At 40.1% G+C, this 13,045-nt stretch overlaps 1 protein-coding gene across 1 annotated transcript in view; it reads right to left on the bottom strand.

The window, feature by feature from the left end:
- Positions 1–3,097: 3,097 nt before the first annotated feature.
- The window catches only part of MOXD1 (monooxygenase DBH like 1), a 50,136-nt gene continuing 40,188 nt past the window's right edge, over positions 3,098–13,045 (bottom strand). Inside the window, exons 9-12 of the mRNA XM_075446719.1 lie at positions 12,010–12,069; positions 9,966–10,108; positions 6,262–6,430; positions 3,098–3,568 (exon numbers count right to left, since the gene is read on the bottom strand). Coding sequence (XP_075302834.1) covers positions 3,404–3,568; positions 6,262–6,430; positions 9,966–10,108; positions 12,010–12,069 — 537 coding nt within the window. The 3' untranslated portion in view covers positions 3,098–3,403. The remainder of the gene's footprint in view (positions 3,569–6,261; positions 6,431–9,965; positions 10,109–12,009; positions 12,070–13,045) is intronic.

The raw sequence follows: 13,045 nt of genomic DNA, 5'->3' as shown, positions 1-13,045 counted from the left end.
AAGCTTCATAATGAGTAAATAACAAAACCTAAAGGGATTAAATAGTATCAGTACTATTTCAACAGATAGTCTACAGGTGACAGGCAGCTGGACCGTTGCGTGGGAAATTTCATTTAAGGAGAATGGGATTTTCAACTGCTATTCCAGAATGCAACTCCTTATCCCACTAAAATATTTATATATTCAGCTTCTCACTACAAACTCTCCACACATTTCTTCACACAAAAAACTCTGAATGGCAAAATTGTTAAAAGGAGGTAGTATGTTTAGTCATTTTGTGCTATATCCCTAACTCATTGATTTTTCAGTGTTTATTCAATGTCTTCTCCTCTAACATGGTTTCTTGAAAACTGTGCTTACTGTATATTCTTTTAACTGTAACTATTATGAAAACCTTGGGTAACAGTACAATGCAAGAGTAGATGCTTTAGCACAGAGCAGTGTTCAAAGAGCACCACATAAATCTGTGCCTGAGAGCTTTTTCATGTCCAGTGTGACCAGATACCTGTTTGCCCCACCTGTTTTTTCTTCAGTGGCAAAGAGTTAGCTCATGGCATATCTCACCTTTATCCTTGCCTTGAATTTTCGACAATTTCAGATTTTAATCTTTTATTTGCTTTCTTATTTTAAGTTTCTTTAATAATGTAATGTGCTCACATTTGTTTTGGATCCTTTTAGTTGGAAGTATCCCTGAGGTGGCTCATGAGTCTCTGTTTACCTGTGAAGCAAGATTTTCCTCTCCATTCCTCCAGGAGTCTCAAAACAGTTGCAGGTTAAACAAAAATGAACTTCTAGAGTACACGGGAGGTCTTTCTGATATACTGGCAGTTATCTCTCACAGAATTCCTTTCTGAGCCAGCTTTTCCTTACATCATCTCGTGGCATACTGGATGGCAACAACAAACACCCATCTGTTCACATGTTCTTAGGACGGGTGCCCATGGAAAGGAAATCCCCGTAGATAAGAAGCTGTATCACATCAGAGAACAGCCAAGTAAATGGAAAACAGTCCTAGATCTGCTTTATCTTTGTTGCAAACCAAGTAAAATTAGGGCTGATGCCAGTAGCCCTCGTCTGTTAGCAAATGAGAGACTGCATTGCATGCGAAAGGGCTCCCCTGTCCCACACGAGAGTTCTTTTCTCATTTCATTCCCTATTACTTTTCCCTTCTGTTCCCTGACAAAAAGCTGTTCAAACATGCACATTTTAGGGATGGGGTTAAGTGTAAGAAAGGCCAAGGACTGACTGATTTTACAATAAGGTGCACCCTGGACCCTGTGATAACATAGATGGACGATGCCCTAGCTTTTCACATTCAGAACATGTCTGTACAAATAGTCACTTGGGAAGATTTTTCTGCCTGTATTTCACTGTGACCGTTACTTGTTTTCCCTTTTTCAATCAGCTCTATTCAGGGACATGAAGCAGAAAAGCGTAGTTCTTCTGCTGGCAGGAAGGAGACACCTAAGTAGCTACATTTCGTTATTGAAACTTCAGGGGTTTGACTCCCCAAAATCCATATGCTATTTGGTACACACCTTTTCCTTATGTCATCCGGCACCAATGGGAAGCACGGCAGAACATCCCACTGTCCAGACATATTTAGAGCAAGCAGCTGCCCAACAACAGCCAAGAAATTTCCCAGGATTTGGTGGGAGTTGCTCTTAGCCCAAGTGCAGACTGCAGCACCAGGAAGATTTGGTAGGCCCTATGAATCTCTATCTGCATGGCTCATTTTAAATTCCCTTTATGTATAAATTTTGTAATGAGATTGTTATAGCTCTTAGAAAATTAATCTATACTTGATTAATTCCCTCAGCTTGAGACATTAGCTGCTTCAGTGCCTCTTTTCTGCATCATTTATCACACACATCGTCATTGTGGGCTCCTGCCCACAGAGGAGCCTTACCAGCTTTATGAAGCTTTCCTTCTCACTTCTCAAATGCAGAGAAGACAGCTCCCAAATCCTCTCCTCATTTTCCTTCTTATGTGATATTTCTTTGCATCAGAGCAGCCTGCCCTCATTAAGAGGTGCCACTGCAGAGGCAGGTATCAGTCATTAAGAGTCAATGGGCAAAAATGTTCAGAAAACCAGTTTATCTCAGATCAGTCAGGTTTTTGATCTGCTCTGGACTCACCACACCGCCAAGAGTGCTCAGTGACATAAAATGTTTGTAACAATGTCCGTACTAACTAAATCCACAGAGGTTAGTTGTAGTGCAGGTGTTGCAGTGGTCAGGGAAGCACTCTCAACATCCAAAACAACTTATTTTTATAGCCACAGTCCAGTAAAGTTTATACAGCACTGTGGAAAAATTATAGTTTACTGCAACCACAGTGTGGCTATGAAAAAAAGGGGGTTTGGGGATGTTCGAAGTCCTCTTCTACTGTGCTGCGTGATTTCACTGGGGAGCAATAAGCTAGGCATCTTCCAGGAATCTTCCCTGCCCAACACCATCCGAGTTAAAAAGTTGCAGATTTCCAAATAAATAAACGAATAAAAAACCATACATGAGACACAAAAATAACCTCTTAATCAACAGTTTGGCCTATCATGATGCTCAGCATGTGCTAATAATAGCTCCTGGCAGGCTCCTGCTGCGGATCGCTGTGCGTGCCAGAGCCTGGCTATGAGACAGAGCTTCATTACTACTGCTATCCAGATCAAATCTAGCGAAGGCGTGCCTACCCCTTGCCAAAGGTTTCCTTGCTGTATAAATATCTTAAGACATCAGCAACATGCTGAATTGCAGGGACTGAAGAAGGGATAAAGAACACAAAAGGGGTAGAGAAATCCCTGGCAAGTCAAAGGCCTCACACAGCAATTGCTACGGGCAGATTTGGGGTTTTGCCTGAATTTTCATCCCTTTCACACCCGCAGCTGTCACTTGTCTCAGGAGGAGAGATGGTTTGCAATGCCTTGCTCCTAGAAATGGCCTCCCTGAATGAATCCTTCCTGTAGCTTTACGGCAGGTGTCAGTCAGACATGCCCAAATACAAGTTTGCAAGACCTGTCTGTATAGCGATAATTTCATAACCTTCAGACTGCAAAAACTGAGACAAAATAACACAGCACACACCAGGTTGAATGTGGTTAACTAAGTTGCTTTTAGTTTATTAATTTTACCCATATACATAGTTGGTTTTGAAGACACCATGTGAAACAGCCAGGACAAAGTGTAACAAAATGGTACAGGAAAAGATTTCAATATGCAATGCGCCAGTGTTTTATACATACTTTATACTGAAAACCATAAACCCCACAGTTTTCAGAGGAAGTACACATTTCATTTTGAACTGGCAAATTTAGTTTATTAATACGTAAAAAAATAAATCTACAGTAGCAACAGTGCAAACACATCAGAACTTGCATGGCATACAGAACACAAATGAATAAAAATTATTATACAAAGGGCCCAATGTTTCCTATGGTACTGGCTGTGACATGGATAACAAACAAGAGGGTGGGGAATAAACCGCAATGTAAACAGGAAGATGGGCTGCATATTACTGGTTCTGTCTTGTACGGTCTCTCTATTTCAGGGGGTAAAGCTGTCATGCCTTGGATCTGCAATTAAAACAATAAAAAATTATGAGAGCATCATCACATAGGGTTAGAAATCTGCATTTTGATCTCTAATTAGTTGGCAGCTTCCATGAGAATCTATTGTTCGTTTTGTACTGGGGCTGTGATTCTTACTGTGGAGACATCAGGCTCAGTAAAAATATTAATACATTGCACACCAAATGATCAGCCAGTGTGCACATCCGTCGTTCTCAGCTCGGGAACAGCTGTGCACACTGGCATCCTCTCCAGTAAAGTAATGCTAGGCTTTTGTTGGTTGACTCGTGTAACCTCCTTCTGCTTTGGTTTGGTTTTTGTTTTCATCTTTCTGGCAGATAAAAATGGAAGTTTACAGTGTGACAGTGCTATAGGGATACTGGATGGTATTGAACACGTTCATTTGTACATACAAGGCCTACACTTGCACGTACAAGGCAGTTAATTTTGGACACATTTATTTCACAGAATCACAGAGTGGTTGACGCTGGAAGGGACCTCTGGAGGTGATCTGGTCCCATGTCCCTCCTCAAGCAGGGCCACCTACGTCAGTGTTATATTTCTACATATTGAGCCTTTTTTACTCTTCCCTTAGAACTCCGTGCAATTTCTACGGAGTTAGACGTAACTACCTGCCTGTCCTGGCTCTGACATGAAATTGGGAAGAATTGGGTACACTGCTTGGCTACGCTTTTTCTGAATGTACACCCTACACTTTAAAGAAAATAAGCTATGCAAAAAGTGAGCCGCTGGGCACAAACATTTTTAAGTTTGAATGCCCACCTGCACAGCATGTGCTTGTCTGGGTTTTTCTTCCCTTGTTGCAATTATCCTGCACTGCAGAAAAAAAAAATCTAAATATTGACATAATCTTAGCAAACACAACACAAAGCTAAAAATGATCAAGGGACCATCCCTACAGAAGGATGAAGGTATTTTCAACTCAGTTCCCCTGCTTCAAGTTTTTTCCTTCTTGTAACAACGCACTGATTGTTTGGCCATTCAGGTTAAATCTGTTCTTAATTTTGATGAGGATGGAAAATTTAACGTAATATCGCTAATAAGCGAAGGGAAAGGAAAGAGTCCTAATCTTAGCTTTGATGAATATGCCCTAGTCACTTAAAATAGGATCCCATGATTACAAGGAAGAACTAAGCACTCTCAGTTCCAGTGAGCTCACTCTTTGACTGCATTCTTTAAGTCATAAGTATTCCTGCATCCTGTAAGATAAAAGGGAACAGCATTTTCCAGAAAGCATACCACTCTAAAATAAAGTAGCCTATCCCCTCCTGATAAAATTTCTGTGTGCTTTCCATCATCTTAACTTGTCCTCTGACAAGTCATCAGAGAAGGGGTAGCTACGCAGCTGCCACTGGCCAGCAGTTGCGAAGGTCAAGAAGTTTAACCAAAACCGGTGAATAGTCACATGTACTGTCAATAACTACTTTACACAGAAGGTCTGCAGTGGGACAAGTATTAGAAAAAAATAGAACCTCTTTGATTACATATAGGACACAGTATTTCACTTGCATCCCATGGGCAGAACAGTCTGATCGATGTTGGAAAGCCTTGAGAACACTGATGTGGAAAGGGTAATTTCTCCACCACCTGAAAGCACTGCGTGATGCGCTACAAGGCAGCGTGGGTGGTTTTGTGGGGTGAGGAGAATGAGGCAAAGGTCCTTTCCTAGGAAGTATTTCATCGGTAGTATCTGATATCAGCTCTGTTAGACTGGCCTAAAATTACAGTAGGAGATAAGCCAGCACAATGAGATAATCTCCCCTTCTGAGCAGAAAAGCTCAAAAAAGTAAAATGGAGTCTTGAATTTGGACTCTGTAAAGCAGATCAAGGAGCAATATATATTTTTCAGCATCTCCTTCAGGGATGATACTACATACACTTGTAGCTCTTCATAAACACACATCAACACTAAAGACAACAGCTTTTCCCAGCAGTGCTGTTAAAATACCAGTAGACATTTAGAATAAATAATAATTTACTGGGGAATTATTTTTTATCTTACATTTTTTTTCATCAAGAGAATTGGGAAAGGAAAACTACAGAAGATAAAGTTTTCCAAAAGTGCACAAAGGGAACAGACAATCCAAATGTACCTCTTTTGGCCCAATAGTATAGACATCTCTAAGACACAAGACCAACAAAAAAAGAAAGAGATAGTGGAATAGTACTCATATAACTTCAGGTAGTCTAGATGCTTGAGTTAAGAAGTTAGATTCTTGAGCTTCCTTATGCAATCAATAAGTTCCTCCCCACAGAGTGACTCAGAGAACAAACCTGACTTAGGGATTTTGAATTATCCATCTCTAGACCCTAACATAAGTCCCTGACAGTAGAGATAGCCAAGGGAAAGCAGCTTTCTAACTTGGTCACCTAATCTGGATGCCGTATGTGTCCAGATTATGGATCAGTCCCAGACACACTGAACAACTCCATCCTCCTATTACTGATCCCAAGTGCTAATCAAAGCTCCATTTTTTCTATTCTTTTAAAAAACTTCTAGAACCTGAGCCAGGTGAAAGCATCGATAAAACATTCTCATCATTTTTTACTGCGTGTAAATGCAATATAGCCGTAAAGTCTGAAGACATATAATCAGGTACTTCTTCATACGCAATGAAGTACAGTAAATCACATTTGTTTCATGGCATTGTTGCCTCCTTTTCAACACTTCGACTTACCGACCATTCTGCATTATCTGTTTTTGAACATCTCACGTTCACTGGTAGTTTAAGCACAAGTTCATTATAGGAGAGACCCTCTGATCTGGACCATTTAAATTTGTTCATTGCATCCATAAAAGACAGGTTTTTATACTGCTTAGGACTCTTGATAATGAAAGGCCAAGTCCTGAAGAAAAATAAATAAACAGTATTAAAAAAATAGATAAATACCATCAAGTTAGAACTGATAAGGAAAAGCTTTTGGAGAATCTAGTCAGAAAAACAAATGTACTGTTAACATGTGTATTTATGCCTAACTCACATGCTCAGCTAAATTCTCTGCTACTGAAAACTGATGTAGTTTCACTGACTTTAACAAACTTATGAAAGTTTGTCAGTAGTTTAGGACTTGCTACCAGATGCTTTTAGAAGTGAAGGACATTAAGTTAAGGAAAAGAATTACACTGCTGTTCTGCGATCTACAAACGGAATACACAGACAATACAAAACAGATTTTCTGTTGTAACTTTTCAAAAACCAAACCAAACAAAAAAAAGCACCACATCCTCTACTAGGCTTGGCAGATGGCACTGTAAAGAAATGTTTGCTATTAGAAAGCTGCTTCCTGACGGCTCTGGTCATAGCTCAGATAATCGGTCAAAGTTCAGCCTAGCACAGGAGTTGCTCTAACATGCATTGGTCGGCAGCAGTGCCAAAAGATCAAATGACAATAACTGGTGTTGTGGACATTGCCTTTCGGCATGTCCCTACATGCTGGCTGCAAGGGGGCTTTTGGCCAGGGGTGGGACAGAGACCTGCTGTGTTGCTTTGAGAGATCTGACTACTTGCTGACGCGGGAATCCTCCCCATGCAGAAGTGGGGTCAATCCCATTCCCCACCAGCTGAAGATGTGGAAAGGGAAGGAATGAGATTTCTTGTCTTTCATTCAATAAAGAAAACTCAAAATTTTAATAATGAAGGAAACTTAAAAAAAAAACAAAGAACGGCTAAAGAAAACCTTTTCCATTGTCCTTTCTTCTTTTTTGACTCCACTGGGATGAATGGAAACAACGTGGTTAACAGGTCAAGTTTTTAAAAACAGAAAGTCCAATACAGCTAATGAAAGCATGAAAGTAGTTAAAACATTATCTAAGTAATCTAATTAATAGTTTGACTGAAGCTTGAACTCTCTTTTCAAAGCACTGTAGACAGATCTGTGTTATCTTGTAGTAGGCTGTCTCCGGTTTGTTTCGGGTACAGTGCTCCCTACACCGAAGTTCTGCTCTACTCAACATCGAGGCACGGAGGACATAATTTTAATCAAGTACCTATTTTACACTATTGTGGCCCAATCACTTTCATCTCAGCTCCTCATGATTTATACCCCTGTCTGTGCCACCAGACTAAGGGAAAAAAAAGTTTTAAAGTGAGTCACAGTGCCTTGATCCTGCTCCCAGTTTGCCTTCATGCGTTAGTCAAGAGAGACTTTAGAGAAGTCAGTGAAGCAATTCCAGTGTAAGACTGACACAAGAGAGATGAGTATCAGGTCACATATCCTTAGGCTGACAGAGCTTAATGAAACAAGAATTGTGGATTAGGTCATAAATACTAGAGGCATTAATAATCTCCTCTTCTAATTACTATTCCATTTGCGGCAGACAGTCTGCATACTTACTCTATTCAAAACATCTTTATTTCCCCAGGCCAAATGCGCATTTTTTTCTTAAGTGCAGTTATCATGAATGAACACTCAAGAGAGCATATATTTGTTAGAATATTTTCTTTCTAAGCTCAGAAAGACTCTTTTAGCTAGGACCAATTTAGAAACTGTGCTCTCCCTGTATGAAAAGAGATTGCACATAGAAATAGTGTGGGAAATGAAGTAGACATTGATTGCATTGTGACTTTCTTTGAACTCTTCTGTCTTGGATATAAATTTCAGAACTAAGACCAGTAAGCCTGCACATCAAATTACTTTGCAATAATAATTTTACATGGTTTTGTTAAGATAAACTTTATAAGGAAAGACAACTTTTAAAATTTACATGTGATGACTCACTATTAGTCTATCAATTTTATTTTCAAATCTTACTACTACCTTAGTTTAGTGCACCTAGCAATACAAATGTATTCACCTTTCACCACTCATAGTGCATTCTACTTTCTGTTGTTTAATTAGTTTTCTGCATTTCATTCATTCGTAAACTTTCCTCTTTAGACTATTCTCACTCTGTTTACAACCACTTCCACTGCTATTGAGATACTTTAATTTTAAGCACTGTAAGGAACACACAAAAAATGAAATATAAACTATTTATTGATTTTTATATATTCAGACGCTTTTATCCTGTCTATAGTGGGCTTCCTCCCACCTCCTACCAAAATTTAAGTTATGTGTTAGATTCTGGAAATCACTCTTGCTCTTTGTGAGAAATATTGTTGTGCAGGTGATCCCACTGACATTAAAGCACAGAAAAGCCAGATCCAGCAACAGGCCAGGAAGCATTTTGTTCTTGCTGAGGACTCTCATGATGAAGGACAGCAAGATCTCTGCTGACTTACTGGAGAAACTAACACCTAGTTTAAAATTCATCAGCTTGTGGTTTACCTCAGTGGTCAGATGCCAGCTGAATTGCATGGACCTTCACGGTGGTTATTAGGCAACTCAGGATCTATAAATGGTAACATTCCCCCACACCTTGCTATTCACAGAGGGGATATTTAATATTTGTGGAGCACTGAAGTAGATATCTTGCAACAAAATTATATTATCCCTTTTCAGCTGAGCAACGAGCCAACATGCAGATTTTTGTGGGTTATTTTTATTAGGTAGATCAATTGATGAACGAGCTAGAGGTTTTTCGTTGTGACATGGATTTACATCTCAAAAATGTGCAGTGTTCTGCCTCCCTGAACAGCTGGAGTCCAAGACTCAGGAAACAAGATTCTTTGGACAGAGTTGCAAGCCCCTGCAGCCAACAAGTTCACCTAAAAAGCTCTTTTCTTCCTCTTGGCTAGACTTCTACCACTGGTTCCATATTTTTCTCTCTACTTACCTTGCATATCGTCCTCTGACTTGCTATTCTTCCAAAGCATCCATTCTCTCATTTCTCTCCATCATGGTGCTTGTCTACCATTTATCTTTTGCTACAAACAATTTAATATTCTCTCAATCCCTCCATTTCCTTTCTAACTTACAACTTCTTCCCCTTTGGTGCATTTTTGTCAGTGTCACTGAGACAGCGTTAAGCTCTATATGCGAGCAACAGTTCCAGGATCTGGTTGCACCAGCAGACTTCAGCAGAATTACTGACAATACATCTACCCACGGTAATACAATACTTAGGTTCCCAAACTCCTTTGTTATAATTATCTCTATATATGTGAAACACTGATATGTTTTGACAAATTGATAGATTTGAAACATTGATATGACATTAATACATAGTCTTTTTACAGCTGGTTGTGATGAAAAAAAACTGCCGTGAGAAATATTTCTCTAACAGAAGAAACAGCGGTTTTTTTAAAAAAAAAAAGAAGATGGAAACTAATTTGGCAGGAGAAATAAGTAGCAGCACATCTTATTGACAAAAAAGAAGTGGCATGAGTGACCCTGCAATGTGTTGCACTACCAGAAAGACATAAAGGTGATATAAAGACGACCCTGCAATCCCACAGACAGAAACAGAGGTGCCACCATTATTCATAAACATTTTACTTGCCTGACTGGTCTATAGATTTCCTTAACACCGATGAACTGGAGTTGTTCCATTATATCTGGAATACTTGCACATCGGGTGAGGTTGATTCTTGGGTAATAGAGCAGATATGACAGGCACATTTCATTCCTGGTGCTCAGACCACCCTGAAAATGGGATTTTTGTTTTAGTCAAGATAGCATTGGAATCCCACAGATCAAAACACTGATTAGCATGCTAATGAAATGTGCATCAGGAGGCCCAAGTCAACAGGTTTACCTTGCACATTAGGTTATGAAGTAGCAAGAAGGTACTACATAATTAATTATAAAATACACTGCAAACTCAAGCAATAGCTCCTGAGCTTAAAAGATGTCAGAAAGAAATAAGACTCCTGTTATGTTGAAGAGTACTGTCTGAGAACTTCAGGTTTATTTTCAGCTGTCTCTTACATCTACCATGTTTCAGAAAAAGGGCTTCAAAGAGAAGCAAATGTGGAAAAAATCTGTTAGGATAATTAGTCTGTTTAATAAGAAAATAAACGAGCTTTGTCACAATGGAGGCCAGGATGTAATATATATCTATATGGACTCTCCTTGTAAGTAGATATACAGATACAGATTAAGAAAGAAATGAGTTACTGAAGTTAACAGATAATATTCAAGAACAAATGAACACTAACTACAAACTAATTAATTAAAGTAAGATTTTTAGCTCTTAAACTCTTAAAGACTCTTAAACAGTCTTCCATTGAGTGTCATGAGGGAAACAACTAATTTAGAATTAATCTTGGTAAATATGGACAAGATTATGAGCTGCACGTTCCTAAATCCCGTGTGGGAACAGTTCCACAAACCTCACAGAATCTCAGGAATAGGAATGGAGAAGACAAAATGCATGAACCAAGAGCCAAGAGCTATTGTGGTCGCCACACAGGAACATATGACAAAAACTCAAAAGCCTTCGTTCTCGCTCTTTTGCATTTCTTTATATAACTACTGCATGCACCTACATGCAAGCCAGAATTCAGGGAGAGGTATCCCTCTGCTCTCTGGATGCCATGACCACGTCTTCCTTGCTGAACCAGAACCCTTCAGGTCTCAGCTCCTGGAGGTCTGGATCCAGCCCCTCCCAAGGAAGTGGGATCAGCTCCTGGTGAAGGCTGGGTGCAGGTAGCTATGTCCCTCCCATAAACATAGTGCATATGGCATCACTCTCTGGTTTCACAGCCAGCTAGCCCAGTCCAGCTCATGTCCCAACAACCGAATTTGCTTCACCTCCAAAACCAAGAGGCCACATTGCAACGGTTGGTGCCTGGCCTCTGCTCACCTAAAAAGTTGTGCTTGGGAGACTGTGCACTGCCATGGGCCAAACCTGAGCTGGACCCCCTCAGCCCTGAAGGAGATAGTCTCCCCCCGGCCATGGTCCTGCCTCATCCACTGCTGCAGACACGTGCCCGGTGCTGCGGCACAGCCACCCCTGGCTCACGCTGCCCCAGGGCAGCAGCTGCCTGGGAGGGTCCCTGCTGCTGGAGAACCCACACGGGAACACACCGAGGCTCACCGCTCCCAGCCTCCTCCACCCAGCCCCAAGGACCCGTGTTCTGCCTGGGTTCTACCTTAGGCACAAAAACAAGTGGTCCCATCTCGGTCATGGCCTAAGTGAAAATCAGTATGTAAGAACCAGCAATTACAACTTCAGGGAAAAAAAGCATGACAAGTTCATAAAAACAATTCATTCGAATATGCAGAATTTGCATGTTAACAGACGTTATGAAGAAAGCACTCCTTATACTAGTGAAGACTGATTTTTAAAGATCTTTTATGAACTGCCTTGCTTATTTCTATAAACTACTCATTTGAATGTCTTATGCAAGAGATCAGACTATGATCATAATAGTCCTGGTGACTTTAAAACCTAACATTCTATGAAAGGAAAGATAATACAAAATTACATGCACACAGTCATTAGCAACTAAGTTCACACTTTTTAATAGCATTTTCTGAAAAAGATTTTAGTCCCTAATATGATCTGCATACTTATTTTGATCCATTAAAACTTATCTTACCCATGTCATGCGAATTCGGTCCACAGTACTGTAGTGACATTCTGTGATTAAATTATCCCCCTGAAACACAAGATTTAGGAAATTCACAGTTCTGAACGTTGTCAACACCAGCTTCAGGTAACCACAGATGACAGCAAACACTTAAATAAAGATCAGACCAGTGGATATGACTTTTTGAAAGAGCAAAGGATTAGGTAATTGGCATACACTAAGGCCTTGGCACTTAGCATTCGTATTATCCCAGATCTTCAGGGATCCCCCATGGATTTAAATGGAGTCTTATTAAACGTCTGGTCTGCTTCTTTTAAAATAGCAATGGAGGTGCCCAGTTATATTCCTATTTTCAGAAAAGCTGTATATGTAGACGATGTACACACATGATTCTTGCTCCAAAACTCATCCTACTTTGGATAGCTTTCCCCAGGCTAATTTATCCTGCCAACTTCAATAGAAATACTTGCCAAATGAGGAAAAGAAGGTTTTCCACATCACAATAACAACTATTTATCTGCCAAGCCTCGGAGTAGAGGAGTGGCAGGCAAAGACTTAACTACATTGACAGACATGTATGGGAAAGGCTGAATACTTACCTTCTCAAGTACATGAAATTAACTTTTTGCCATCTTGACAAACTGAGCTACAGTTTGGTAGATTACCTAATCAAATACAAATCTCAAAATCACCATGATAATCAAGTGGAAATTAAAATATTGAAGAATATAGCCAGATGTCAAAAATCTGATATTTTTGGGCAACTTCATACCACAAAGATGCCAGGGGTTTATTTGCTTTCGTTCAATTTTTTTGTATCAGCATCTTCCCATATTACCCATTGTATTAATCTTCCCTGGAAAAATCAGATCACCCTTCAAAAGTGGAGAATTTATCTTCTCCTGTGGGCTGTCTTGTTGGCAGATCAATGCTAGCACTAACTCTACTCCGGGCTGCTGGAAGAGGGTGCATCAGCCTCGCGTCAGCTAAGTGGAGACGGAGCTTTCTGAAACAGCACGAGCTGGCACAGCTTCGCTGCGCCCAG

This window comes from Opisthocomus hoazin, chromosome 2, assembly GCF_030867145.1.
Source record: "Opisthocomus hoazin isolate bOpiHoa1 chromosome 2, bOpiHoa1.hap1, whole genome shotgun sequence".
Taxonomy (NCBI): domain Eukaryota; kingdom Metazoa; phylum Chordata; class Aves; order Opisthocomiformes; family Opisthocomidae; genus Opisthocomus; species Opisthocomus hoazin.
The sequence above is the reverse complement of the archived record's forward strand: the minus strand, read 5'-3'. Positions and strand labels throughout refer to the sequence as shown.